This window comes from Uloborus diversus, chromosome 1 (assembly GCF_026930045.1).
Source record: "Uloborus diversus isolate 005 chromosome 1, Udiv.v.3.1, whole genome shotgun sequence".
In the NCBI taxonomy this organism is placed as follows: Eukaryota; Metazoa; Arthropoda; class Arachnida; order Araneae; family Uloboridae; genus Uloborus; species Uloborus diversus.
Genome location: NC_072731.1, coordinates 185,100,711 through 185,127,106, shown reverse-complemented (window position 1 = coordinate 185,127,106; position 26,396 = coordinate 185,100,711). Strand labels below are relative to the sequence as shown.

At 33.7% G+C, this 26,396-nt stretch overlaps 1 protein-coding gene across 2 annotated transcripts in view; it reads left to right on the top strand.

The window, feature by feature from the left end:
* The window catches only part of LOC129234089 (reversion-inducing cysteine-rich protein with Kazal motifs-like), a 136,466-nt gene that overhangs the window by 108,884 nt on the left and 1,186 nt on the right, over positions 1–26,396 (top strand). For both annotated transcript variants that reach the window (XM_054867988.1, XM_054867982.1), the window contains exons 14-22: positions 41–241; positions 1,241–1,327; positions 2,194–2,275; positions 3,108–3,197; positions 10,244–10,308; positions 12,391–12,518; positions 12,800–12,926; positions 14,559–14,657; positions 15,682–15,893. In XM_054867988.1, the coding sequence (XP_054723963.1) occupies positions 41–241; positions 1,241–1,327; positions 2,194–2,275; positions 3,108–3,197; positions 10,244–10,308; positions 12,391–12,518; positions 12,800–12,926; positions 14,559–14,657; positions 15,682–15,893 (1,091 nt within the window). The remainder of the gene's footprint in view (positions 1–40; positions 242–1,240; positions 1,328–2,193; positions 2,276–3,107; positions 3,198–10,243; positions 10,309–12,390; positions 12,519–12,799; positions 12,927–14,558; positions 14,658–15,681; positions 15,894–26,396) is intronic.

Here is a 26,396-nt window from a genome sequence, read left to right as displayed (position 1 = left end):
ACGCATCAAAAACTTAAAAAATACACATGAATGATTGCAGGTTGCCGAATGGGAGACATGTCACAGTTAGTTGTTCCTCGGAATTCGCATGTGCGTCTGCCGAGCAATACACATCCCAGCAACACTCATGGATTACAGTGTCACATGGTCTGCTACTGCAGCCTTGAAAACGGACTTGAGGATTGCAGAACACAGCCTTGTCTTGGAACGGACCCGTGCTGGGTCGACGGGAAAATATACAGTGAGTAGTTTATTGTTTATGTGTGTACCTGCATGAAACTTTTTTGGTGTTTAGTGCTTTGGGTACCGACGCTGATGTATGAAATCTGCCATTGCATGGAACGCTTAGTTTTTTATTGTATACAATACCTGGCTCAATCGCTATACATGTAGAATACGGGATTCGTGCATTTGATAGGATTCCCGATTTCATTTCTTGCCCCTTGCAAAGTTTATTAATGCGCTATGCGTTAACATTAAAAGTTGTCCCCTTTATTTTTTCGATACTAAATTTAAGAGAAAAAAGAGCGGAACTTCAAATGTGATCTTGAGATATCGGACATCATTCGAATATTTCTGAGCCGTGGATGTCCACATACGCACACCCACCCACACACGCACACAAAAAATAAAAGAAAATGGCAAAACAAGAAGAAAAAGAAAAAAAAAAGAAAGAATTTAAAAAAAAAAATTGATCGCTTATTCAATTTTACAGTTGTTATATAGTTTTTCCACTTAAATTTTCGTTCAAGTTCACATAAGTTATCGATTTTTGATCCCCATATACGCGTTTCGTTTTCATACCAATCGATTAGTCAGGTTATTTTTACGTAAGACGAACTTTCACTCTAAGTCAGTTAGAACGTCTAAGAAGAACGTTTAAAGAACAAAAAAGTTAAGCTTAACGGTTCTTGACGGTCATTTTGGATATTTTTTGCGATTTTTTAAGGGGAGAAGTCGGATTTTTGAGACCCTTTGAATTTTTCTCTTTTCCCACAATTATCTTTCCTTCTCATTTGATATATTTTGAAGAATTCTTTATTACGTTTTTTTGTTTGTTTTCCCAACATTAGAATCGAGAAATTTGGTAAAACATTCCTTTGGGCATGCACATCACAGCAGTTTTTTTAAAAATTCGATTCTTCCTTTCTTTTATTTCGTTTTTCAGCGATTTTCACAAACAAATGAATCCTCGCAGACTTTATTATTTTTTTTACATTTTCGTCACTTTATTTTTCAGGTCACAATTCAATTTTCAAAGTTGGGTGCAAAACATGTTATTGTTATGATAGTGAAGTGACTTGTTCTCCTAAACAGTGTTGGTCAGGTGAGACCTTTTTTTTTCTTCTTTAGTTTCACTGAACTTTGTAACCTTTAAAACTCCGTAAAATATAAGGCAATACTCTCTTATATTGCATCGTACACACTTTTAAATCATTTAAGTTTAAGCACCCGAAATTTCACTTAAACATTTTCTTAAGGAAAGAGTGCAGGCCCGTTACTAGAAAATAATTTCGGGGAGGGTTTAAAAACTTACATGCGGAGCTTTGCACTATTTGTACTAATAATGTTCAAGTCATCGGGTTATCTATTATGAAAGCGTTTTATACAATTAATATACGTATGAAAGACATTTGAGTTTTGGAACAATATTTTTTGGAAATTTTTTAATATAAACGAACATTTAAATGTCAAACCGAACTTTTCGGGGAGAGGGAGGGGAGTTGAACCTTAAGACCCCCCCCCCCCTTTTGTATACAGCCCTGGAAGGGCTGTATACAAATCGGCTGTATACAAAGGGAAGAGTGTAACGTCGTTCGTACATGATTGCTATTTTTTTATTTTTTATTTTTTACGGAAATGAAATTAGTGTACTATTTTTGAATACTGAGAACATTCTGTCCTGAGAGATAGTCTTTTTTTCGTAGTGAGGACTCAGTCAGCAATTTAGCGAGAAATCTATTGCGCCTAATGGATTGTCTATATTTGTTCACACCAATTGGTTCAATGAGTCAAGGCAAGGGTTAAGATAAGAGTTATTTTTGATAATGTATGTTTTGAAAAGTAAGATGATGAGCTTCATGAGATGAACATAAATGTAATAAGTAAAAACTTATAATCTGTTTTGTGATGTAAAAACTGTTTAATCATCATGTTTGTCATCTTTTACTAAGTCAATCTTTTTGATCGAAGGATTACCTTGTAATTGTCAAGACCATTACGTGCCTGTTTGCGGGGCGAACGGGAAAACCTATCCAAGTGCTTGTCTGGCAAGGTACTTTTAACTCGCTTTTATTAGCTACACCTTTGTGCATGCATGTATGTATGTAATGGAATCTTTCAATACTAAACTTTCACTCACTTTCTCCACTGTTGAAAATTCAGGAAACTTTTAGGGTAAATATTACTGTAAAATGGAGTGTTTACAGAACAGAAAAAAAAATATAGTAAATTGTACCAAGAAAAGTAAACGATTGCAGCGCCAATCGATACACCACGTGACTTACAATGTGAAGCAAAATAATACAGTAATTCCCCTCACTCGATGTGTCTTAACTCGTATTGTTTGCAGCAAAGTTGCTGCCAATCCGAATTTTCCAAGATCTAACCTACAGCCCGCGTTTTGCGTTTTTTAACTCTCGTATATTCTACTGGAAAATTTTACAGTAAAGTAGGATTTTGTGGTAAAAGTTACTGGCAACATGGATGCCAGTAACTTTTACCGTTAAATTTCAGAATTTGTTTAGCAGTGTGCTTGAATATATTTGGACTTCGATATGTGATTTTATTCTCGATGGCATTTCAACATTCTGTATTTAGATAGGTTTATTAATTTAGTACGAATAATGCATTCCAGTTTAAAGCAAAGTGTTCTATATCGTATCCCGGAAATTTCAAGTAGTTATTCCTTCCCTATTACCAAGTAAAAGAAGCATTTTAAACACAAAAACATGTCTACTCAAGTTTCAACCTAAATTTTCATATTACTAATCTCTGAAAGAATTTCATGTTCTTACATACAGTTAATTTTTTAGTCTTTAACATTTAAGAAATAGTTTCAATTCTAATTTAGTTAATTTCTTCTCATGGATATATGTGCACTTTAGGTGCGTCGGCCTTACTGATGATCAGTTTGAATTCGGAGCTTGTTATGATTCAGATCCATGTAGCCCGAATTCATGCCATCCGTACCACAGGTAATTACATTTAGTTTGTTTTTGCATTTTATTATTTTATTACATCGACGCATTTTTAATGATAAACTTGCATTGTTCAATAAATCTTAAGCTTCAACTACTTTGAAGTTTGGCGAGCATGTAGCCCAAATTTTACATTTTGTTACCTCTGTAAGCCTAAAAAGGTGATTTTCTATATTCATAAAAAAACTGAGATACTTTTAAATTGATCTTACTTTGTTAATTGATCGCAGGAAAACATTAATTTCAAATATTTACTCTACAGTGTACTACAAAACGGGAGAAAATTAGGCTTGAACGGAAAAATTTTCTATTCTTTTACTGAAAAAAAAAAAAAAAAAGTCAATCTTAAGACTTAGCGGAATGAACATGGCAAATACGTAGTTCATTTCACTATTTTTTCCTTCGAAGAAACATCATCATACAGTATTAAAATAAATTAAAATTTTACAAAATAAAATTTAGCAATAACTTTCTAGTCTTTGAATAATTATAAGCAAAATTTCTTCTAGTTAAAATTTCTGTTAAGGGACAATCTGTTAAAAATTGTAAAATATTAAATCATTAGAATAAATATTTCATTTTTCTATTCAAATATCTTAAGCTCAAAAAATAAACTAATTCTTGCATGTTGTTCAAACGTAGCTGAAATTGATATTAAATTAATACTCATCATTGTCAACGTTTCAACTTTGCGTGGCTTAGCTAAACTGCCATCGAAAATCAATCAGCAATTGAAATATTCCTTGATTGAATGCTCAATTAGACTCACTATTGTTTATGTACTGCGATATTTTCCTTTATTGAATTTTTCGTGGTTTCCGCTTTTCGTGACACTAACGGACGGAGCGTGACTACCCGAATACGAAGTGTAAACGTATTTCAAGTCGAAAATGTACATACAGGGAAAACAATGCTTTTCTTTTTATTTCCTTGTGCGGAGTGACGGAAGTATTGTTTTAAGGAAAAGTGCTTTACTATTAATTCAATGCGTTTTCGTTTTCATCTTGCATACATATATCGATGGTGAAGGTCCCAACCTCCAATATAAAAAACGACAAAATTACGGTGGGACATCAAAACTTACTTATTTTCATTTTCAGTTTTAGTTTAGTTTATTCAATGCCTGTCCGTGGCTTTTTGGCCATTCGACGTTTTTATTTTATTTTTATTTCCAGTTATCAGTACCATCATACCATTATTTATTATCAAGCGATTTTTTATTGGAAGGAGCGATATAAGAGATTAGAAAACTGATGTAAAAGTGTTATAACATCACGTTTGAGGGAAAAATATAGTAATAATAAAAAAACCACAGATATTGGCGGATGGGTATCTTCCGCATTGATATGTTGACTTCATTTTCATAACGATTGTAGGTAAACACACATGAACTGCGATATCAGGAGCGCCTCGATGGGAGGTCACTGTGACCTCCTAAAATTCCTTCATTCGAATTTTTTTTTCTGACTATTCGAAAAAATTGGAGACAATAGTGCAACATTAAGATTATTTTTATTTTTAATGCCTAGTGTTCCTTCTCAATAGATGTTAGGTATGTATCATATGTGTGCGCAGTCTTGTAAAATTGGAATTTGATTCGGCAAATTTAGGATTTTCCTCCTTCCAAAAACTAACTTCATCTTAGGACGCCCCTGTTTGATATATCCGCTTTGGTTACCCCTGAGAGCATTTTGACAAGTTTTGTAGTAGCGTTTGTATTTGCTAATGTGCGTAAATATTTCGCATAACTAGTGTGAGCTCTGTTGAAATTATGTACTTCAGATTCGTGCAAGAAGGATTACTAATCTCCTTTTTGTTTGCGATTTGAAGTTCAACGAGGAAACTTAACTCGTTTTTCGTTTCAAGTCTAAGTTTCTTACAGTCTTTATATTCTTGCATATGAACAATATTTAAACAATACACGTCTCAAACTTTCCTTGAATTTTTATTTCAAAACGAAACCTTACACTTATCTTCCTTTACACCTCCATATTTTTAATGCATCTAACGTTGTCTTTTTTCTGCATCGTCTATCGGTAACCCCAACATTTGGGATCCGAATGCGCCGGATGTTCTCATACCTGCAGCTACCAGATTTCAATATTCTCAACAGAATAAAACCAATTGAACCATGGTGTGAAGTAATTGCATCTACTATCAAAAACCTGGATAAATTCCCCAAAGAAAATACTTCCAATACAGCTTACAAACAAATCTTTTACAACATAAAAAGCAAATATTCTTAATGCAATGCCATTTTCACTGACGGATCAAAAGCAAACGATCACGTCGGCTTTGCTACAATAACTAATGACCAAGTCACCGCAGAAAAACTATACCCATCTTTCTCAGTATTTACCTTAGAAATAAAAGCAATTCTTACAGCTCTACAATCAATAGCCCAGTCCAACCACAAAAAATGGGTGATATACACTGGCTCAAAGAGTTCAGTAGAAGCCATGACGCACTGCAATAATAATAGCCACCCTATGGTCAGTCAGTCTTATCATCTATACAAAACTCTTATGCAATTTTCAAGTTCTCTTTTGTTGGATCAATGGTCATGTGGGAATTACAGGCAATGAGGTAACTGATTCGGTTGCGAGAGCAGTAAGTATCCTTGTCGATGACAGTGTCCCTTTCGATGACATTAAAAACGTCATTTGTGAATCTCTTAGCATACACTGGCAGCGGACCTGGAATTCAGAGACACAAAACAAATTGAACTCGATCCAGCCCTTGACTAAAAGTTTCAGATCGTTGCAGCTCACCAGGAAAGAACAGGTTTTATTAGCTCGACTTCGCATTGGTCATACCATGTTCACCCATAAATATTTCTTATGCCGGGAACCAGCTCCAATGTCCCACACATGTAATGTTAATCAGACAGTGTTACATATTTTAAGTAACTGCCCAAATTTTAATCAAATACGTTTTAAATATTTTAATCCATCCTTAAAGGAGTTGCTTGGGGACCCGCCATATCGCAATTTATACTCCTTCCTCCAGGAGATTTGTTTCTGCCATTTAATTTAGTGTTCGCATCGTCATTATGTGATTTTGTCCTTATCTTATTTTTCAAAGTTTGTAGCCAAGATATGATTTCATCTATTTTTTTCTAAGTGTTTTTAATGTTTACGTGTTTTTAACGACTTTTGTATTTTAAACTACTTGAAGTTTTAAGCCTTTTACGTTAAAACACGTTTACTTTTATCATTTCCTAACTTTATACTTAAATGAACGAGCTGATATGTGCCTCACTTGACTTCCTTTTAGTCCAATTTAATGTCATTTTCCCATTATTGGTAATTTTAATGAGATTCAATAGTTTACTCTCCAAATATCACCAACAGTGGCCAAATTGAAACCAAATATTAAAAAAAAATATAAAAAATGCCAAATTTGTCGCAAGTTAGCGAAAAAACTTGGCAACCAAAAGACTGGCGATATATCGCCAAGTGCCCGCCAAATTGTAACACCACTTGAGTTTACATCGAAATTAACAATGATTTCCCCCTAAAAAAGGGGCAAAAGACTCCCTTAAGACCACCCGAATGCAACCAAAAGTGAAGGTGCACAACTAGATCCCACTAGGAGTCTACGTACCAAATTTCAACTTTCTAGGACATACCGTTCTTGAGTTATGCGACATACATCCGCACATACGCACATACATATATACGTACATACAGATGTCACGAGAAAACTCGTTGTAACTAACTCGGGAATCGTCAAAATGGATATTTCGCGTGTCCATACGTTCTTAGGCATTTATCCACGTGTGGTCGAGTCGAAAAAAAAAACTCAACATTCATTCGGGGGTGAGCAAAATGGAAATTAAGGTCGATTTTTGAGTGGAAATTTTTTCGCGAATACAACATTCCTTTGTTGTAAAAGGAAGTAAAAATGAATAGTATAAAATAAAGAATCGTTTGGCTCAGTAAAGCCCTCAAGGGCTCTTGCGTCATTAAAAGCAAATAAACCAACGAAGTTTCTATCAATTCGTTTTCGCAACGGGTCTCAATCCATATCAGCAGTATTATCACGGAGCGACAGCGCTGTGTAGTTGGAAAAAACGTTTTGGGGGAGCTCGGCAACAGACTTTCTAATTCATCTTAATTACTGTTACGTACACGTAAGGAAGTTTTGTTTCCCCAAAAGTTCTCTTCGCGCTGTTATTATTACTTCCTTTTACAAAAAGGAAGTATTGTATTCGCGAAAAAAAAAATCACTCAAAATTCGGCCTTAATTTCCATTTTGCTCACCCCCGAATTAATGTTGAGTGTTTTTTTTTCAACCCGACCACACGGGGATAAGTGGCTAAGAACGTATAGGCACCCGAAATATCTATTTTGACATTCTCCGAGTTAATTGCAACGACTTTTCTCGTGACCTCCGTATGTACTTAAGTATGCATATGCGGATGTGCGTATGTGCGGATATGCGGATGTGCGTATGTATGTCACATAACTCAAGAATGGTATGTCCTAGAAAGTTGAAATTTGTTACGTAGACTCCTAGTGGGATCTATTTGTGCACCTCCCTTTTTGGTTGCATTCGGGAGTTTCTAAAGGGGTCTTTTACACTTTGGGGGGGGGGAAGGGGAGGAAATCAATGTTAATTCAATGCAAGTTCAAGTGGTGTTATAATTTATGCAAACACTTGGCAATATATCGCCAAGCTTTTGGTCGCCAACTTGGCGACAAATTTGGTGGATTTTTTCTTTTTTAATCTGGTTTTCATTTGGCCATTGTTGGTGATATTTAAAGAGTTAACTATTGAATCACATTATAATTGGCAATAATGGGGAAATAACTTTAAATTGCTGTAAAAGGAAGTCATGTGATGCACACATTAGCTCGGTTATTAAATTTGCAAACAGTTATTGTAGAAGCCAAAAATCGTAGAAAAGCAACAAATCATTGTATCAATATGCAGCTTGAACCTTAATACTTCACAGGTTCATGATTTTTTTATGATATCATAAAAAAAAGGAAAAAAAGAAAAAAATATAGCAATAAGTAATCGCTGTATCGTCCCAGTAAGAAATTGCTTTTCTGACTGAGACAATGCAGCTGTCAATGTAAATTACTAATACGAGTAATTACACGTTTTTAGTTTCTCTTCTTTTAATTTTTTTTGATGTCATAAATATCTTGAGCCTATGAAGTATTATTGTTAGTGATTGCAATATCGCTGTACCGAATGCCGGTATTTCGAGCAATTTTGCAATTTCATAATACCGGCATTTGCTGAGGTAAAATGCCGGTATTTTTGGTATTAGCTAAAAATAATAAATTGCTTCAATTAAAGAGTCTTCAATTTTACTTATTAAATATCTACTTATATTTTAAATGTACATTTCTCTTTCCATATGATACATATCCAAAATCAATCTATTGATGTAAAAATTTGGCTTCAAAAGCGCGTACTAATATAATATCATAAAACAAAAGTTGCGAAAAGATTGATAAGTAATATTTTCATTTTTAGATGGTGAAATGCACTTTTGTGCGTTTTTGTGCACCCCGTGTTTTTATTTTTTCTATTTCTCTGGTCACTCACTTTCCTTTTTTGAAAGATACATTTGAGTGTAATTTCCAATGTATTTGTTCTTTGAATAATTTATTCCAACCATCGATTGCAGTAATACTTTATGCTATTTTCTTTAAACAGTTGTCTCACCTATACTGAATTTTGGCAAAAAAAAAAAAAAAAAAAAAAAAAAATTATAAAAAAAATCTTGTTAGTAAAACAAATGGTAATTTGTTGTCACCGGTATTGGTTTGTTGTCATGTCTAGCTTTATACTTGGCAAGATAATATTTAAAATTTATATAGTGCCTTGAAAATTTGCATAGAGGTTAAGCATAATCATTTGAAACATATTTTCAGATATTTTACATAATTGCAAGTGTAAATAATGTCGAAAAGAACGCGAAAACTAATAAGAGAAACTAAAAGTATCAAATATAGTCAAGTTTATCGTAAATTTCAAATCAAAGAGTAAATAATAAAAATGAAACACAAAGATCTCTTGCTCAAAAGAAAATTATGTTAATTTTGGAAAAGTATTGTCTCTCGTAAAACAAATTATAACTAGCTATAAATCTAAACAAATTATAATAATACACACAGTACAAAATAAACAATACACACAAAAGGATTTGTTCAAGAATTATACGCAAAAGATCGATTTTTTTGAAGGTAAAGGACTTCTAGACAATTGGAGAAGGTGTATCGTGCATTGTTTACAGTACCACCGACCTGCGGGAATTCAGAAAGAGTATTTTCAACTGTTAGAAAGTTGAGCTCTAAATGAGTTCTAGGCTTTGAGACAATTCAATAGTTGCATTATGTTTTTTACTATCATTGATTTTTTGTTATAACATTTGTTCAAAATACGTTTTCATAAATAATGCAATTTTTGTACAAAATTATGAAATGTGGCAACGAAACAATATGTATGTCTGCAAGCATTTTTTGAGAAATTTCAAATACCGGTATTCCGGTATTACGTTTCAAAAATGCCGAATACCGGTATTGAATTTTGTTCCGGTATTGCAATCCCTAATTATAGTTCAAACCGCAAATTGATACGATGATTTGTTGCTTTTCTATGAATTTTTTAAAAAAGTGGAATGGTACGTAATTTACATTGACTGCTGTATTGTCTCTATAAGAAAAACAAATTCTTACTGTGACGATACAACGATTATTTATAACAATTATTTCATTTTTTCCCCTTTTTTTTACGATGTCATAAAAAATTCTTGTGCGTATGAAGGGTATTATGACGCAAACCGCACATTGATATGACAATTTCTTGCTTTTTAAAGAATTTTCAAAATGTGTCAAGGACTTTTCGGACACTCAGTAAAATAGGCTTACCAAGAAGTCATGAAGTGACCGCATCAGATTTTTAGTCCTTCTTTAACAACTTTCTTCTTTTGCTTTTAAACCGCTTTTTAGTTTTAGAAAAGCGTTTTTGTTTCAGTTTCTGATGCTAATTAAATTAATTTCTTCACATTTTTATATTATCAGATGTGTTCCCAAGAAACGGGTGTGTGTAAGCATTAGACACAGAAGCTGCAAGCAGTATGACTGTGGTAGGTTTTATTCAATTATTAACAGGTAGTAAAAAAATATTTTATTCAGAAATGAATAAATACCTTTGTACTTAAAAAAAGTAAGAAAAACAGTGTTATAAATGCAAACTTTGCAAAAAATTGCAGATATGTTTCGACGTTTTTGGGTACACGTTTTCAATGCAAAAAAAAAGTGAGCTTTTGTATTAAAGTCATTTGACTTCACATTCAATGATCAACTTTTGTTAGATGACTTTACATCTATGAAGTCATACTTTCTGAATTTGCAAAAAGTGCCCTGAAACCTTGAGACACGTGTCTGCAATTTGTTGCAAAGTCGTGCATTTATACCATTGTTCTCTTAAAAATTTATGTAGATTGACGGTTTTTTTTACTAATGTTTTTCCAAAATGTTCTACAAAACATGATTAGTTTATAAAAATAAATTATTTTTTTTATTCCTAAATAATAACTATAATAAGAAGATGAAGATAAAGAAGAGATATAACAAAAATTTTAGAATTTCTTTTCAGAAGAAGGGATTGGGGTTTTGCTTGGGAAGTTAAGAAACTGACGAACTCAATGATGAGCACTTTTTCCTGAGCTTTAGAGAGGCATCTTCTAATTTAGGGGTCATGAAATCGTTAAAGAGGAGCATTTGAATATACATTAAATAAATAAATAAATACAAAATGATGCAATCTCTGATTAAGTCCCATTTGTGAGCTATGTATAGACCATTATACTTTTTTGTCTGTACATGCTTGAAAAAAGTTTAAATGAAGAAATTTTACGCCAGATGATTTCATTTGGGAGCACTTTTTGTTAGCGTCGATAGATGGAACAATATTTGAAAAGTGCAAAAGCATTTGAAGAAAAATTCAAGTTAAATTAATTTCTAAATTTTTTTTTTTGCCGGATGCAATTTGAAGAAATGTAATCACTTTTGTACCTCATTTTTCTAAAATTTAGCAATTTCATAACTTTTTAAACAATATTTTAATTAAATGCATTTACTTAACTGACCGAAGTTGTTTACATAAATCCGAGAAAAATTCCTTTTTAGATAAGATTTCATATGGCCTCAGAAGAAAAAGTTTAGTAAGTTTAGACCTGGTGAACGAGGCTCAAGCTTTAGACCTACCACATCTAATCCGTCGTGCGGAAAATGTGGCCTCATGCAAGGGCTGAGACCGCAACATATGAATCATGTTTGTTTCTGACAGTTCTGATTCAATAAAGCGGTTGATTCAATAAAGCAGAAGTGTGTAATTATTTTTTTAATGTAAAATTCCATTATTTGATTATTTAAATTTTTTTATCCTAAAACAATGAGAAACAGCAATTACAAAATTCAAATTTTAGCTTATGAACTTCGAAAACTGTGATCGCTGAAAATAAGTAGTAATTGCTTCCGACACTGCTTTTTCAATGTCATAAACCTACCAATAGTCTTCAGAATTCGCACCTGGTTGCTCCAATGTTAACACCCCATGTGACAAAAATTAGGGCGCAGAAATCTTGTCGACACCATGTCTCTCTCCATCTCACTTGTTTTGTTTGACTTTTCCGAAAACAACTGTCAAAAAAAGTGTACAGCATCCTGCCTCCAGCTCTTTTCACTATTTACTCAAAGAGAAAAAAAGTCAATTTTACTAAAAGATGGCAAAAAAAAAAAAAAAAAAAAAAGGACTGAAATGTTTGTCGAAATTGGAATTATACGATTGATTCATTTAGCGGCGTGTTTGATTCCGACAGTTTTTCAACGTTACGCTGAATTTCATTCCAGTTTTGAGGATTTGATTCATTAAAGCGGTTGATTCAATTAACCTCTGATTCAATTATCCGGCGTGCATTGTATTTGCACATGTTGAATGCCTTATAGTCTTATACTCAAGAGCTGTGTTACGTAGGCACATTGACAAAATGCGCTAACTTGTTCATGTTGGGCGTGTTTCGAATTTTTTTCTGCTTGCTTAAAGAGAAATACGCTCTTTGGTTTCATATTATAATTGCTCGTCTGGATTTTTTTTTTTTTTCAAAAACAACTGTCCTTTATTGTGTACATAAATAAACACCTATTAGTTATCTTTTTTTTAACAGTTGATATGCAATATAATTGTAACCAGCTGCCAAAATCTCCTGTGTGTGATACTGACAACGTCGAGCACCCGAGCATATGTTGGATGCTGCAAAGAAGAAAAGCTCTGGCGTACTACGGCAAGTGCATGGTAAGAGGCATTGTAACTGTAGTGCTATTTTATAAATATTATATGAATAAAACATAGGCTGGTAAATACCTAAAAGAATAAGGAAAACATTCCCAACAAATCTACATTAAGGTAAATGCGATGGATTCTGAAATTTCCAGTTAAAAAAAGGATAACTGTCTCTAAAAATCTTCATTAGAATAATTGTTAGTAACTTTATCATTTAAAATTAATTAAACTTTTGGAAAAAAAGATTTTAAAAAGTTTTCGTCAGTGGGTTGACCTTTGAATTTCTTTTTCAGCCTCATTGTCGGGCCAGAGGCCTTGTTTGTGGACACAATGGTGAGACGTACTCGAGTGAATGTGCTGCTTGGGCGGAAAGAGTGTCGGTGGATTATAAAGGCGCATGCGCTGCTGTAGGCTCAAAATGTGAGTGATGTTTTGTGAGACAAATATTGATTTAATCTCCACTTCATCAGTTTCAGTTTCAACTTAATCGTTCTAAACCAAAATTGAGGCAGTGAAAAGCAAAGGAATGTAAGATTTAAAGTTATTTAAGTAAAATGAGTTTAAAGTTCAGACTCTAAGGTAGACTTTCAGTGATGTTTTTTTTTTCTAAATCATGCTGCATAGCAGCACCTATACAAGGGCTACTATTACTATCTCTTGCCCCAAAACAGAGGAGCTTTCTATCTCTAAATTTTTAATTTTGATACAAAGTGGTTCAAAAAAACATTATTGAAAGTAAGCGATCGTTGTGGAAAAAAGAAAGCGCGCAGGAACATGAAATCAATCTTTCTCAATACAGATATGAATGACTTTTATCTGTATCTGACAGTAGACTCTTGGGAAGTCTACTCTCTATGGTTATAGTGTTATAAAGCTGGTTCCGAAACTCTGTATAACTTACTGGAATGTTCCGAGACCAAAAACCGCATCAATCTCACTTCAGATGGCCGACTTCGTGGTCCTCGAGTGTTTTGAGGCGTTTCTAATATTTTCTGTCTTTGATGTATCCCCATCAAAATAAGTTGCATAGATTTAGGGCCGGAATGTGTGGGGATCCTCTCTGTCCCATACCCGTGAGTTTTTCTGCATTTAACGCAATCAAATGCTCATTTGACGTCGTTTCATACCACCTGAACACGTCAGTAGTTCTTTGGGAACAAGCCCCATCGTGCGTGTAACAGTACCGAAGTGTCATGTTGAAACGATCCGCTTCAAGGCCAAAGTGATGATGATCTTGTATTTATGCATTCCCCTCAAAGAATGCGAGTACACGCCCTGTTATGATGTAACAGCTGCGGATTTTGGTCCCTACGTCATGCTTCTTGCATCCCAAAAACTCCCAATAGATTTAAATGTAGCCATCATCCTGTAAGCAATGAAAATCAGTGCAAAATTATGGCCAGAACATTAGCCATATGATGGTGCCAAAATGACTGCGACTTTCGAATGCTATAACTTACTGCGTTGTTACCACGTCACTAAGTGTCCTTTTTTTTTGGAACTCTGAATGACATGTCTATTAAATGGCGGCATTACCTTGATTATTTTTACAAAATTTTTCTACGGAGATAATCAGTTCTCCCAAGATCAGATATTCCATAATGCTTAATATTTATTTCCGGTATTTAAGTATTCACTCGAAATGTCAACAGATGTGCTATTTCACTCTGGGAGAATTGTACTTACATCAATAAATTTTGAATCAGGAACTCAAAGTACTCTCTTTCATGTTTTATGGATCACTCTGTACTAATATCTCTTTGCTTCTCACTGCCTCAATTAATAAATGTGTTTCTTCCTAACTATTGAAAATTTTGTAGCTGCAAACGGAAAACCTATTGCACCCCGGCAATGAAAAAAAAAAACATTGAAGAAAATCCAAGTTTTACGTAACAGTAGTATTATGTGATTTAGTGTCAAATATTAAAATTTGCGTCTGTTGATATTCACTCACATATGTTGACATTTATCAGGCTTTGAACTTACACAGTAACATGTAAATATAGATGTAAATAAATAAATTAAGATAAATTTTCTTTACTTTTTTTGCAGATAATAAAAATTATCCTTGTGGAGGGATAAAATGTGCCCCATTGCCGTCCGAACACTGTCCAAAAGTATTTCCTCCGGGTAGCTGCTGTCCTATTTGTGGTAAGATTTGTGATTCTAGTTTTTCTTTCTTTCTTTCTTCTTTTTTTTTTTAAATTTTACTTCGGCTTTAAGAGTGAAATTACCAGAAAAATGAAGCAATACCTTACAAGTGTCGGTTAGTGTAGAGTCATAAATTGAAGCAAGTAGATTAACCCATATAGCAAAAGTTCTATGAGCCTACATTACAAATTTTTGCCCTTAAACGTTGCAAATATTTTTCTCTCCTAAAAACATTCATTTGCATTTGAGCTACGGCTTAATTTCGACGGCAGCTCACAAGATTTGAGCTTCTTTATTTCTTCTCCATTTTATGTGAATTTTAATACTTTGGAGGACATTTAGGCTACTTAAGCTCGAAAATGAGTTCTGGGGTCTACAGGGATTCCACACTTCTTTTGCTGGAAAATTAAGCCCTGACCTGAGCATAGAAACTCCATCAGAATTGTCATCCACGTTTTCCATGTGCTTTGTACCATCATATTACAAGAGCGTGCTTAACTCCAAAATAATTAGTTTTACTTTTGTTGCCCTCTAATATCAATTAAATGAATTAATGCAGTTGTAAAAGTAAGCACCACGCACTAACATATATAAAAGCAAAATTTTCTCCTCTACCTTAATGTAACAAAATACCTGATGTTTGAGTTATGAAAAGCTGGAACTCGTTTGGTGCAGAATGTTCTGAAGATAAAAACTGAATGAAGTATTTTTGCCTCTATACGATTTTTATTAAGTACATGAACTGATAACTTAATCTCTTTTTAATTTATTAAATGAGCTAAAAAGTTTAACCTTTTTTTTTTTTCTTTTTACTTTAACAATTTTTTATCCATCGGGGCATACTAAAGATTCTGCAAGTCAGTTTCTCAAGTTACACTTCTTTGAAAAAAATTTGAAACGTGTTCTTGTAAGGTTAATATATTAACTAAGAAAACCATAAAAACATTCATGATCTGAATTCCAAATGACAACAAATAAATTAATGTCTGCAATATATTATGAAGATTTTTTTTTTTGCCTGTAGGGGTTGCTCTTCGTGTGCTTTATAGTCAGAAGCTGTCAGATTGGGCTGTAGATTCAATTAGGGATGTCGATCCGGTTGTAATACAGACCATCGCAGAAAAGCTACGAGAGCACGTGAAGGTCACAGAATGTGAGCTTTTCGCCTATCTCAGTCTGGAGTCCGACATCGTCGTTCTAGTCATCGCGATCGCGGACAGTCCCACCAAGTTGCAGGTAAGATGTCCTTCATCTACCTCTTTTTTTCTTTTTTGTTTATACCCCATAATTTGCTAAATTTAACATTGTTGAATATGTACAAAGGGATGGCGTATTTAATAATAATAATAATAATAATGAACCCTTCACGATTCTTCGACTGCAACGAAGAGATCTGAACTCAAGAATCTCTGGTTTCGATCTTAAATCGTTTCCGTTGTGCTACGAATTGAGAATTTACCTTTCAAGAAGAAAACTCAAGTTAGTACAGAATGGCTGTGATGAGATGACTTTCTGAAAAGTTAACCGATTCTCTTTGTTTAAATAAAGAAAGCCGGTTTGCTTTAACAATGCAGTTACTTATGTTGTGATGTAACAAGAATATCTCCTTTTCCAAACCAAGCGTCCTAGGTCAACCGTCAATTTCTCCTTTTTCAACCCAAGCGTACCAGGTCAACCGCTAATTTCTACTTTTTCAACCCTAGCGTTCAAGGTCAACCGTCAACTTCCACTTTTTCAACCCAAATATCCAAAGTCAACAGTCTTGTTATCGAAACCATATTAGAACTTTTCAGGCCCGGACTGGCCATAGACTTGACCGGGACTTTTCCCGGTGCGCCCTCTCGAAAGGCGCCCTTTTGTTCTTTTCTTATTTTTCGCAACAATGTTTTAGCAAAATGAAAATAAATTATGTGGAACAAAGAAGTGATTTTGCATGTGAATATTTTGACATGCAAAAGCAATGGTCTTCTTATTTATATAAACGTTCCTTTTTATTGCCCCCAATAAAGGCAATTAGTCCCCTCTCGTTTCGTAAACGGTCTGCTCCCAGGGCATCGTTTGTGGCTTATCTTTTGCTCCAAGTTTCAATTCTGAGGACAAAAGCGGACCCATGGTGTTTCCCCAATAAAAAAGGGATGTGAGGGTGAAAGTAACAGCACATATCTATGGTCAAAAATACGAGAATGGTTTGATTTATTGACTATACTTAAGTTGCTGTAAAAGAGCGGATAGCATGACTCCCTGTTCTGCTAACGATAATCATGAGTGCAATAGAAGCAAGAAGACAAATAATGTTAATTTTTGAAATCTGCGCATTAAAAATAGTGTAATGTCGAAATAAGCCGCATAAAAGCAATAATTTAGTGGATGGATGAACACGATGACAGAAGTCAGATGTCGTATTTTTTGTCTCTTCACAAAATAACTTTTAGGACAAGACTGCACGGTGATTCCAAGATTTTGGAGTCATGGCGCCCTTTTTGGAACTAAGATATTCGCATGGCGCCCTTCCCAAAATAAAAGTATGACTTGTAACTGGCAGTCAAAAATAAATACGAGTCGTGTATCTGCATTGAATAGCCCTTATTTATCCTGCAGAGACTCTGTAAAAAAAAAAAAAAGTTTCACAAATAATAAGTCTAAATTAATTGAGAAAAAATAGTTAATTTTCGATGTGGTCCTAGGAGGACTGCAGGGCTCCCCTGGGCACATTTGAGGAATTACTGGACTAAACACAATAAAGATGCCGAAAAATTTTAAAGATAAAACATTTTTCGATTTTAAACTAAGTTTTGTCAATTAAAATCATTACAAGTTCTAGATCTTTGTGTTCAAAACATATACCAGTTTTTTTTGTTGGATTTAATTCTTTCACTGTCTTTTTAGCCAGATGTGTGTACAAAGGAAGGGGGTCATGGCATAACCTTCGGCATTGAAATTGTTACGAGTTAACTTAAGAGATTTTTTAAATCTCATTTTGGGGGTCAAGTTCTCGGGAGGGGGAGCGCTGCTTAGTATTTGGAGGAGGTTCGTCATTGCCCTGGCGGTGGAGGGTTGTCGCCCTTATACAAGCTACAATACTACCGTAAAAATATTAATATTTGAATTCCTGCATAAAATCATAATATTATTACATTTTATGCTGCCTTTATATCATTTTGGGAAGTTTTTTAATCTGTGTTTTCCCTCAGATGAAGCTCGATACCGCGCCCCCCACCCCTCGCTATCCTGTTGACTTGTGAAGGTTATTATTGATAAACTTTGCATCAATGAAACAATGCAATTCATTTTGAGCGGAACGAAGTTTGAGTTTGAAGAAGGAATGTATAACGATGTTGTTAATAAGTAAAACGCAAAGCTATTACTTGTGATGTCGTGAAGGGGGGGGGGGTGTCCACCTCGCGTTTGACTGTCTGGGGGGGGGGGTGATACCCAAAGTGGAATTACAAGTTTTTGATAAAAATGAAGCTGAAATGCAAGACTCCTTAGAATTAAGACTTCTAATTTGAAAATTTTACAGGGGATAGGCCCGCCCGTACCCCAATATTTCCCACCCCACACCATGGAATCAATACGTACTACTATACTCAGAATTAGGTTCATATTGTCAATACTTAGACCTAGTAGTGACCTCTTATAACAAATATTAATAAGAGTCAAGAAAGACTATATTAGAAATGTAATGTGAGAAATATCGAAGTAACCTTATTCGTTTTCTATCTGCAGTTAGTTTTTACATATCAGGATAGTATAAAGCCTAAAAAATAAACAGCACTTTTTTTTCACAGAATAAAAGCTAAAGATTCTAACCATTACAGCATTTTATGAGGGTCTTTCGAAGCATTCTTGTACTGTGCAAGAGCTTTTGACTAACTATCGTTTGGTAAGCAGAAAAAAGGGAGCATACATGTAGACCACACACTTGTTTTATGGCTTTAAATAACGCCTTTTAAGATGCTTTATATCGATAAGGAACTGCGATGCTTGGGTCCTGGGGGATTCGTAGCAGTGGATTTCTGTTGGACAAGGGAGGACAACTATCATAAATTTTATGCAGTTAGACTACAGATTTCCAATTGCCGTTACTTACATGAATCGAAGAGTCATTTGGATCAGATTTTTGCATTAGTGAACAAGTAATTTTGAAGCGGCAGCAAAATTGGATATATTAAGTCAAGGATCTTTTCAACAGTAGGTTACTCGTTTCAGTTTTCATTTTCTTTTTATTGCGAAAATATTTTCCTTCATGTATAATCTTAAATTATAGAATTACAATCTATGATTCATAATTAATGGCATTATGATCTATGTGCTGCGAAATAACAAATGATATTGCAAAATTTTCGACAATACATATGGTTAAAAAAACAACTCACTCAGATAAGTTGAAAGGTCTTGTGTTATCAATTGAAAACTATTATTTTAAAAAGTAAAAACTACTAAGATCAAGCTTGTCCTTGAACTATTTTTTTTTTCATCGTCCCTCTGTTTTTAATATGATTGGTAGTTTTTATGACGGCTCTGTCTAGGTCGGTCGCGTCAGTTTTCAAAATCAAAATCTGACACTCAAAAAGTTCTCGAAACTTTAAGACAACAATGCCATGAAAATGAATACAAACGTTTAAAATGTTCGTTTTTGCTATACATATACTTTAAAAATATAACACTTTGGACAGCGAGAATTTCTGAAATGAATTTTCAGAAATTAGATCCTGATTTAAGAATGTGGAGGAAAAAATATCATTACGAAAAACCCTCTTGTTTTCTTATGCTAACAAAAAACTTGTAATTTTAATTTTACTTTAAAAAAAAAAGGAATTCTTAAATGAAAAAAGGAGGCAAGGAGAAATTGGACATGGTCAAGAAATTTATTTGTTCTTCTTTTAAACTGAAATCTTTGAGTTTTCTTGCAAAAGTTTTATTGATTAATCAAATCAATTCATTTATTCCTTATAATGGTCACAAACAATAATAGTAGTTTTAAATGTATATCCATACATAAAAAATGATTTCTCAAATAATTTAATTTCAAGCTTTTCCCAATAGTTTCAGTGTTATTAAAATGATATCATTTATTACGTATTGCAAAAAGGCGATCAGGTGCACTGGATGAGTTAGAGTTCGATTGGTTGTATTTTCCCCCAAGATATTTGCTATGACATGATCATGTTACTAATAAAAAAAATAAATAAATATAGGATTTGAAAAAAAAAATCAGACTTTAAAAATAGATTTTAAGTACTCTAGATATTACTTATGTTTTATTTATAAAAAATATGTCTTGCAAACATTAAGAAAAAAAACATGATATTTTAACTCATTTTCATGGTAGCAGTTACTTTATAGCATACATAAGCCAATTTCATTACAAATGCATAATTCGTATAAAATTTGACATTTGAGATGTGAGATGAAAAAAGAAAAACAAGCAATACTATAAGTACAAAACAAATGCGTAAACATAATTCGAATAATCTTTTGATTTTGAGGACTGAAATCAATTAATCACTAATGTCATGTCTCATGTTATATCCGCACTAAATTCTTCATCTTAATTACTCTTTATTAATTTTCATTTTTGATAAATTATAATATTTCTTGATTTACCCAATTTGTAAAATCAAGTTTCCCCTTCATGACTGAATTCCTTTTTTGTATTGCTATTCATCCAAAAACATACCTTTTTTTTAAAAAGTGCATTTATAAAAACTAGTAATGGCCTGATATTCATTACCACTCGCTCTTACTCTCAAAATAATTGCATAACTAAAATGCTTTAAAAGAACACCATGCAGAGATGCAAAGATTTTTAACAATCCAAAGAAAAAAAAATTACTTATGAAATGATATTTTTAATTTATTCTTTTTGAGTTTTGAACTTTAGCACAATAAAGTGGAAAAAAATATTTTAAAACAGTCTTTGAAAACGGACAACAGTTTGAATTGTCATGTACATACATCTCTTTTTAATTTTAAATTGCAGAAGCATTTTGTCGAAAATGACAAACTAGCATATGCAGGGACAAAACGAAAAAAAAAAAAGAGCTGAAAGAGCGAAAAAAAAAATCTGAGCATGAATATTGATCGCACGGAGAAAACTTCGTCAGCTTAAAGAACCGACAAATTCATGTAATAAAATGATAGCGTCATGCAGGGACGTAACTAGGTCAGTTTCGAACAGGGGCAAGACCTCGCTTTGGCGCCCCCCCCCCCCTTGAAAAAAATTCTTTGATAATGTCATCATCAGATCTTTCAATATATATTACACAAAAAATCCACTGAAAACACGCCCACATACATACATAATTATCAATAGCGTCACTACGACGGGAGGGGGTTGGGGGAATTCAGCCCGGGTGATACCCATCTCAATGGTAGAACAAAAGGTAGATTTTTAACAGCTTTATAAAAAATACTAAGATTTAAATTCTGAAAAATTCTCCAAAACCTCTCGATACGTATTTTTAAAAACATAACGTCAAAGAAATTGGGTTGTGGCTGTCCCATGCCCAGGAGACCCCATAACCACCTCATCTTTGACATTTCGGACACAATTACTTCGGACCCCTTTGGTTTGCACCTCGGAGAGTTTTTTTTTTTTTTTTCGAATTAAGGGTATTTTTTCTTTTCTTTTTCGAAATTCATTTTTTAATCTAAAACTTCCCATGCATACTTTTAAGGGGATGAAAGATTTCTCACAGCCCTTTTATGTTATTCACAGCCCCACAACCCCTTTTTTTTATATCAGTCTAAAAATGTTTTTCTCTGTATCATGTGAAGCTTGATCCAATTTTCTCATTTAATTAGAACAGTAAATGAATAAATATAGGAGTTTCTATTTCATCGGAAGTCATTGGCTAAACTCAATTCAAGCCCGGAGCTATAGCGGGAAATGTTATTGGAGAAGATGAATTTGAAAACGGTGTTTCAAACGTACAAAACTGCTCAGGAGCTCTTTAGCCCCTACAGCTGAGAAAGTTTGTGCAATTTACTTAAGTTGGTTTTAGTAGGGTTGTTCTTTGAAGCGTTTTTGTTTTAAAATAAATTTTATATGCGTATTTTTATCAAGTTCTTTTTTTCGTTGTGTAAGAGCGGGATTTTATTATTGTTACAATTATAATGATCTATTACGTTGTTAGTAATTATAATGAGCTCTTAACTTAAATTCTATTTTCCACAAGAGGGGGAGCGGGAATTTCATTTTGCTTTAACTGCAACGCGTATTTTAATCTAATTCTTCCTAACAGACAATTTAAATCTTCGAGAGCCAAATAGGATTTCAAAGCAATAATAGGGGATAGGTGAACGTTAGGGGCGAGCAGATGGCGGCAGACCCCTAGCATTTTAATCTATATTTTATCTATCAAATATAAATAGAGCACACTATTGCGCAGACGATGCAGTTACACATGAATCAAGCGTAAAATTTACATAAAATGCATTCAAATTTAATTTTCAATACTTATCTTATAATGTACGAGTAACTTTCGTTACTCCATAAAAACAAATGCTTGTTCCTGAAATTGCATGAACTTCATGTTTCCATAGAACTGATAAAAGAGTGAAAAAAAAAAATGGGAGCGGAGAGGGGGTGGGGGAGGCACCAAAAGTTGCTGCACAAGAATTCCTGCATTTTATAGTAATAGGAAAACATTTTGTCTTCAGCATACCGCAAAACTTGTTTAAAAAAACACATATTTTGGGGGCTACAAGAGCAGGGTCATTTCTCAGTATAAAGGAATCAGCTTTTGAAAAAAGAGTTCCTTGCAACACGGAAACACGTATCTGTGCCTGCAGTTTCTTTTCTTTTCTTTTTTCGTAAAAAAAACGCATTTTAAAAATATTATTATTATATATGTTACATTTTTTCAGCATCCTTTTTTCCAAGTTACTTCCATTTAATGTTTTAATGTTAAATATATATCAAAAGTAACGAAACGAAATTCAAGTTTGAGAGCTGTGAAAACTGGCTGATTTCCCACCTATTGACGTTGATTTAGTAGTGAGTTACCGCCCTAAGCCAGGGCTAAGGCTCTCTTAAGAGGTTTTTCGCCTCCAGCTCAAGTGATTTCTATTCCGGGCTGATGAGTGCTAAAAAGCACGAAACTGCAGTCCTCGGATGGAATAACTGAGCTGGTGGTGTAAAACGATTTTATACCTAAGGCCAGTAGGGTAGACTAGTTCTCGTTCTTATGTAATAAGGGACATCACGTTGACAGTTTTATTATGGTTTTATTGAGGACGAAGCAGATTTAAGCATTTCCGCTGTTTTTGGGTGATTCTTAGCTGAGATGTAACAAGAACTGGTCACAAGAAAATGCATTTATGCCATTTACTGCGCCTACCTGCTTTCCGTTATCTTTTTCATTCTGTCAGCTTGTGCCTGTCCTGAGGGTTATTTTTTTTTTTAATCTCTACTAAGTTGTTTCTTTTTCACTTTTTCCTTGGGTAAAAATATATTCATGCATTTACTTAGTCAGTTTTGCGCCCCTGAAATCTGGCGCCCGGGGCGCGAGCCCTGTCTGCCCCCCTCTAGTTACGTCCCTGGCGTCATGTTTTAAAACAACAGCAGATACCAGTGAAAAAAATTCAATCGACAACACAAAAAAAAGTATTACTGCAAGAGGTGTTGTTACTTAATGCTATTGAACTAGTGAATGATGCATTTCAGAAGAAAGACGAACAAGCAATGAATTTTCGGAAAAAGTTTCTGTTGAGAAACATTTAGCAAAACTTCTCATTCTTCGAAATTAAAAATTATTCCCCCCAACCGCCCCCGCGACGTTATTCACATTTTCAAGGTGTATTTTGGTGGTCTTTCCTCTCTTTTTTTAGGAGAGTCTCTTTCTAGGGGGTAATCATTAATATTTAAGGGGATGTACCAACACTCTTTGGGGGGAGGGGGGAGGTCTCTTCTACTATTTTTGAACTTGCAAAAAATATGACTTCTCGTTTAGACATTTTCAGCAACAAAAAAGGGCTTTATTTGCTTCTCAATGAATTTTTATCCTTTTAAAATGGTCGCACTAAATCTTAATTTCTTAGATATTATGGAGGCTCAGTCGGCGCCCTTCAACTCAGCTTTCCCGCGCCCTGTCGATCACCCAGTCCGGCCCTGGAACTTTTATACCTTTTTCACGGCTTTAATCGTTCAAAACAGATTACTTTCATTTATACCTTACGTAATGATGATACCGAAATCAAACATGATATTTTTAGCTTCTCTAGCTTTTTGTCATAATAAATATTTCTTTTTGCTTTTTTAAAACGGAACATTGCCTGCAGAATCGGTGTTAGATAGGAATTTAAATTTTTGAAAATATTTTTAATAGCAAGCACAGGAGTTTTATTTGTTGTAAAATCTTTGACAAAGATCCATCTCACTTAGTTTTTTTCTTTCAACTTTAAAGTGATGTAAAACTTGAGATGATCATAAGATCTTTTTTATTTTTTATTGTAATTTTAAAATCAAAACTTTAAAAAAATTATTTATGGAGTTGAACAAATTTTATATGAAAATTTCTCCAAGCTATCTGAGTGTGGAAATTTAAGAAAAGCAAACATTCAAATTTTTAGATAAGACTTTCGAACTGTCGTATTTAGACGTGATTTCATTAAATGATATTTTTATATCCATCAACTCTTGTTTCTCATAAGAGACAATTTTCCTGTTGCATTATCTTTTTTAACCTTAACGTATTAAATGTTGCCCATGATTATATACGTAGATATGTTCATGCTTTTGTTTATTAATACAGACGGTATTTAGTTTCATATAGTACATAGAAGACCGCGTACAAAGTACTTTGCCTCCAGACAATCAAAGGAATGGTTACAACTCAAAGTGAAGGAAATCACATCCAGGGCTCCGTGGGAATCGAACCCACTGCCTCCGCCATGCGAAGGAAACTTCTTCAAGAGAGGTTGTACATGCAGATATATTTAAAATAGATTTTTAACAGTGAAGTTCTTTAAGTATATTTTGTAACCTTCACAAGCAATAATATCTAGAATACAACAAAGAGGAGGTAATAGGCTGAATAAATTAAGAGTTGCAGTATGAATCTTCAAAGAATTTTAAACCGAGTGATGTTTCAGATAATGTATTCAAGATTTGAGAATTTCGTTAAAGGGGCTGCATAGCATTTACTTAATTTCTTTCTCTTTTCTTAGTTATTCTTTATCGAGTAGCAAATGAAGATATGTTTAACTTTATGCAAGGCACTTTTATCCCATACTTAGTACTCAAAATTATTTAAGGGTAATTTTACAGGTAACTGACTGGCATTTTAGAAGTAAAACAGTTATTATTTTGTAACATTTAACGTAAGCTATGCGCTGTGGAAACATTTCCCCCTGGCTTATTGCACTTTTAAGCTGAATTCAATGGTATGTAGTTGAACTTCCGAAATGCAGTTTAAATTATTCTTAAAATGGTTAAAAACGTGGAAACTGACTGACATTTTGAAAAGTAGCCTATTAGTTGCCATGCTTTTAACATTTTTTTAAGCATCCAAAATAAATTTAAAGAATTCAACTATGCTATTAAATTCAGCTTTAAAAATACAATATAATCCAAGAAAACTACCTTTTGGAGAATATATGTTTTACGTTGAAGATTGCAAAATTCATACTGTTCTGCTTTTAAAATGTTAGTCAGTGACCCGTGGAATTGCCCTTAAGTCTTGATGCATAATTTTACTACTCAGAAGTAGAGGTGCGACATCGATGGCGAAACATCAATGTTTCAAAACATCGATGTTAGAAATTAAAACATCGATGCTATTGATACATCGACCAAAAAACATGGATGTTTTAAAACATCGATCTTTTTATCAATGTATAACATACATTTTTGAATATACTACACAAATTTAAGCAATACAAAAGAATACGTACCCGACGAATATATTGAAAATACTGAACCTCAAATCATGAATATAAGAATAATTTCACAACATCTTGGTATTATAATAGGACAAAAATTGGTAATAAGACAAGCACCGATTAATACAAACCAGTTATAATAATAATTAAATATTGTCAAACTGAATGAAACAAAGTAAATTTACATCAGAAAAGAGTCCGAGAAAAAATGTATCATAGCACTTCACCGCATAAGCATACATCACCGTCAGTTGAATGATGAGAAAAAGTTGTGCTAATTATTTTAAAAATACTAAGTTAATTCTAACAATTATTTTTAAGAGCAAGAAATATGTATTGCACTGTTAGTTAATAATTAAGCACACTTGTAAGTAATAGAGGGACGACTTGTTGGGGGAAATCGATAAGTAACCCCAAATATTGGTGTTGACAGTTTGGAGAAAAAGAAGTTTGTTTACTTTGTTTCCCCAGAAGCGCATTTCTCTTTTCGCAGACTATCCCACCACTCAGAGAAACATCTCTTTCCGATGGAACAAAAGTTGCCATCACGATCAAATACTTTAAAGCAACTTTTACCAGCTCTGAATTTTTAAAGTTATAATTTTCACCGTAGTAACGTATAGGATTTTCCTTTAGTTTAAGAACTGGAGCCTTGAAATAGACTGCAAGTTCTGGCATAAGACTACCAGTGTCAGGTTCTTCCAATAGCTTTGACCTCTTCCTCACTCTCTAGTTAGTCTTCTACTATCTTGTAGTGACCTTCCCAAAAATCATCCTCTACACAGAAAAATTAATCTTATAAAATGGGTTCCAAAAAAAAATTTTTTTTTTTTTTTGGCAATTCCATAAGTA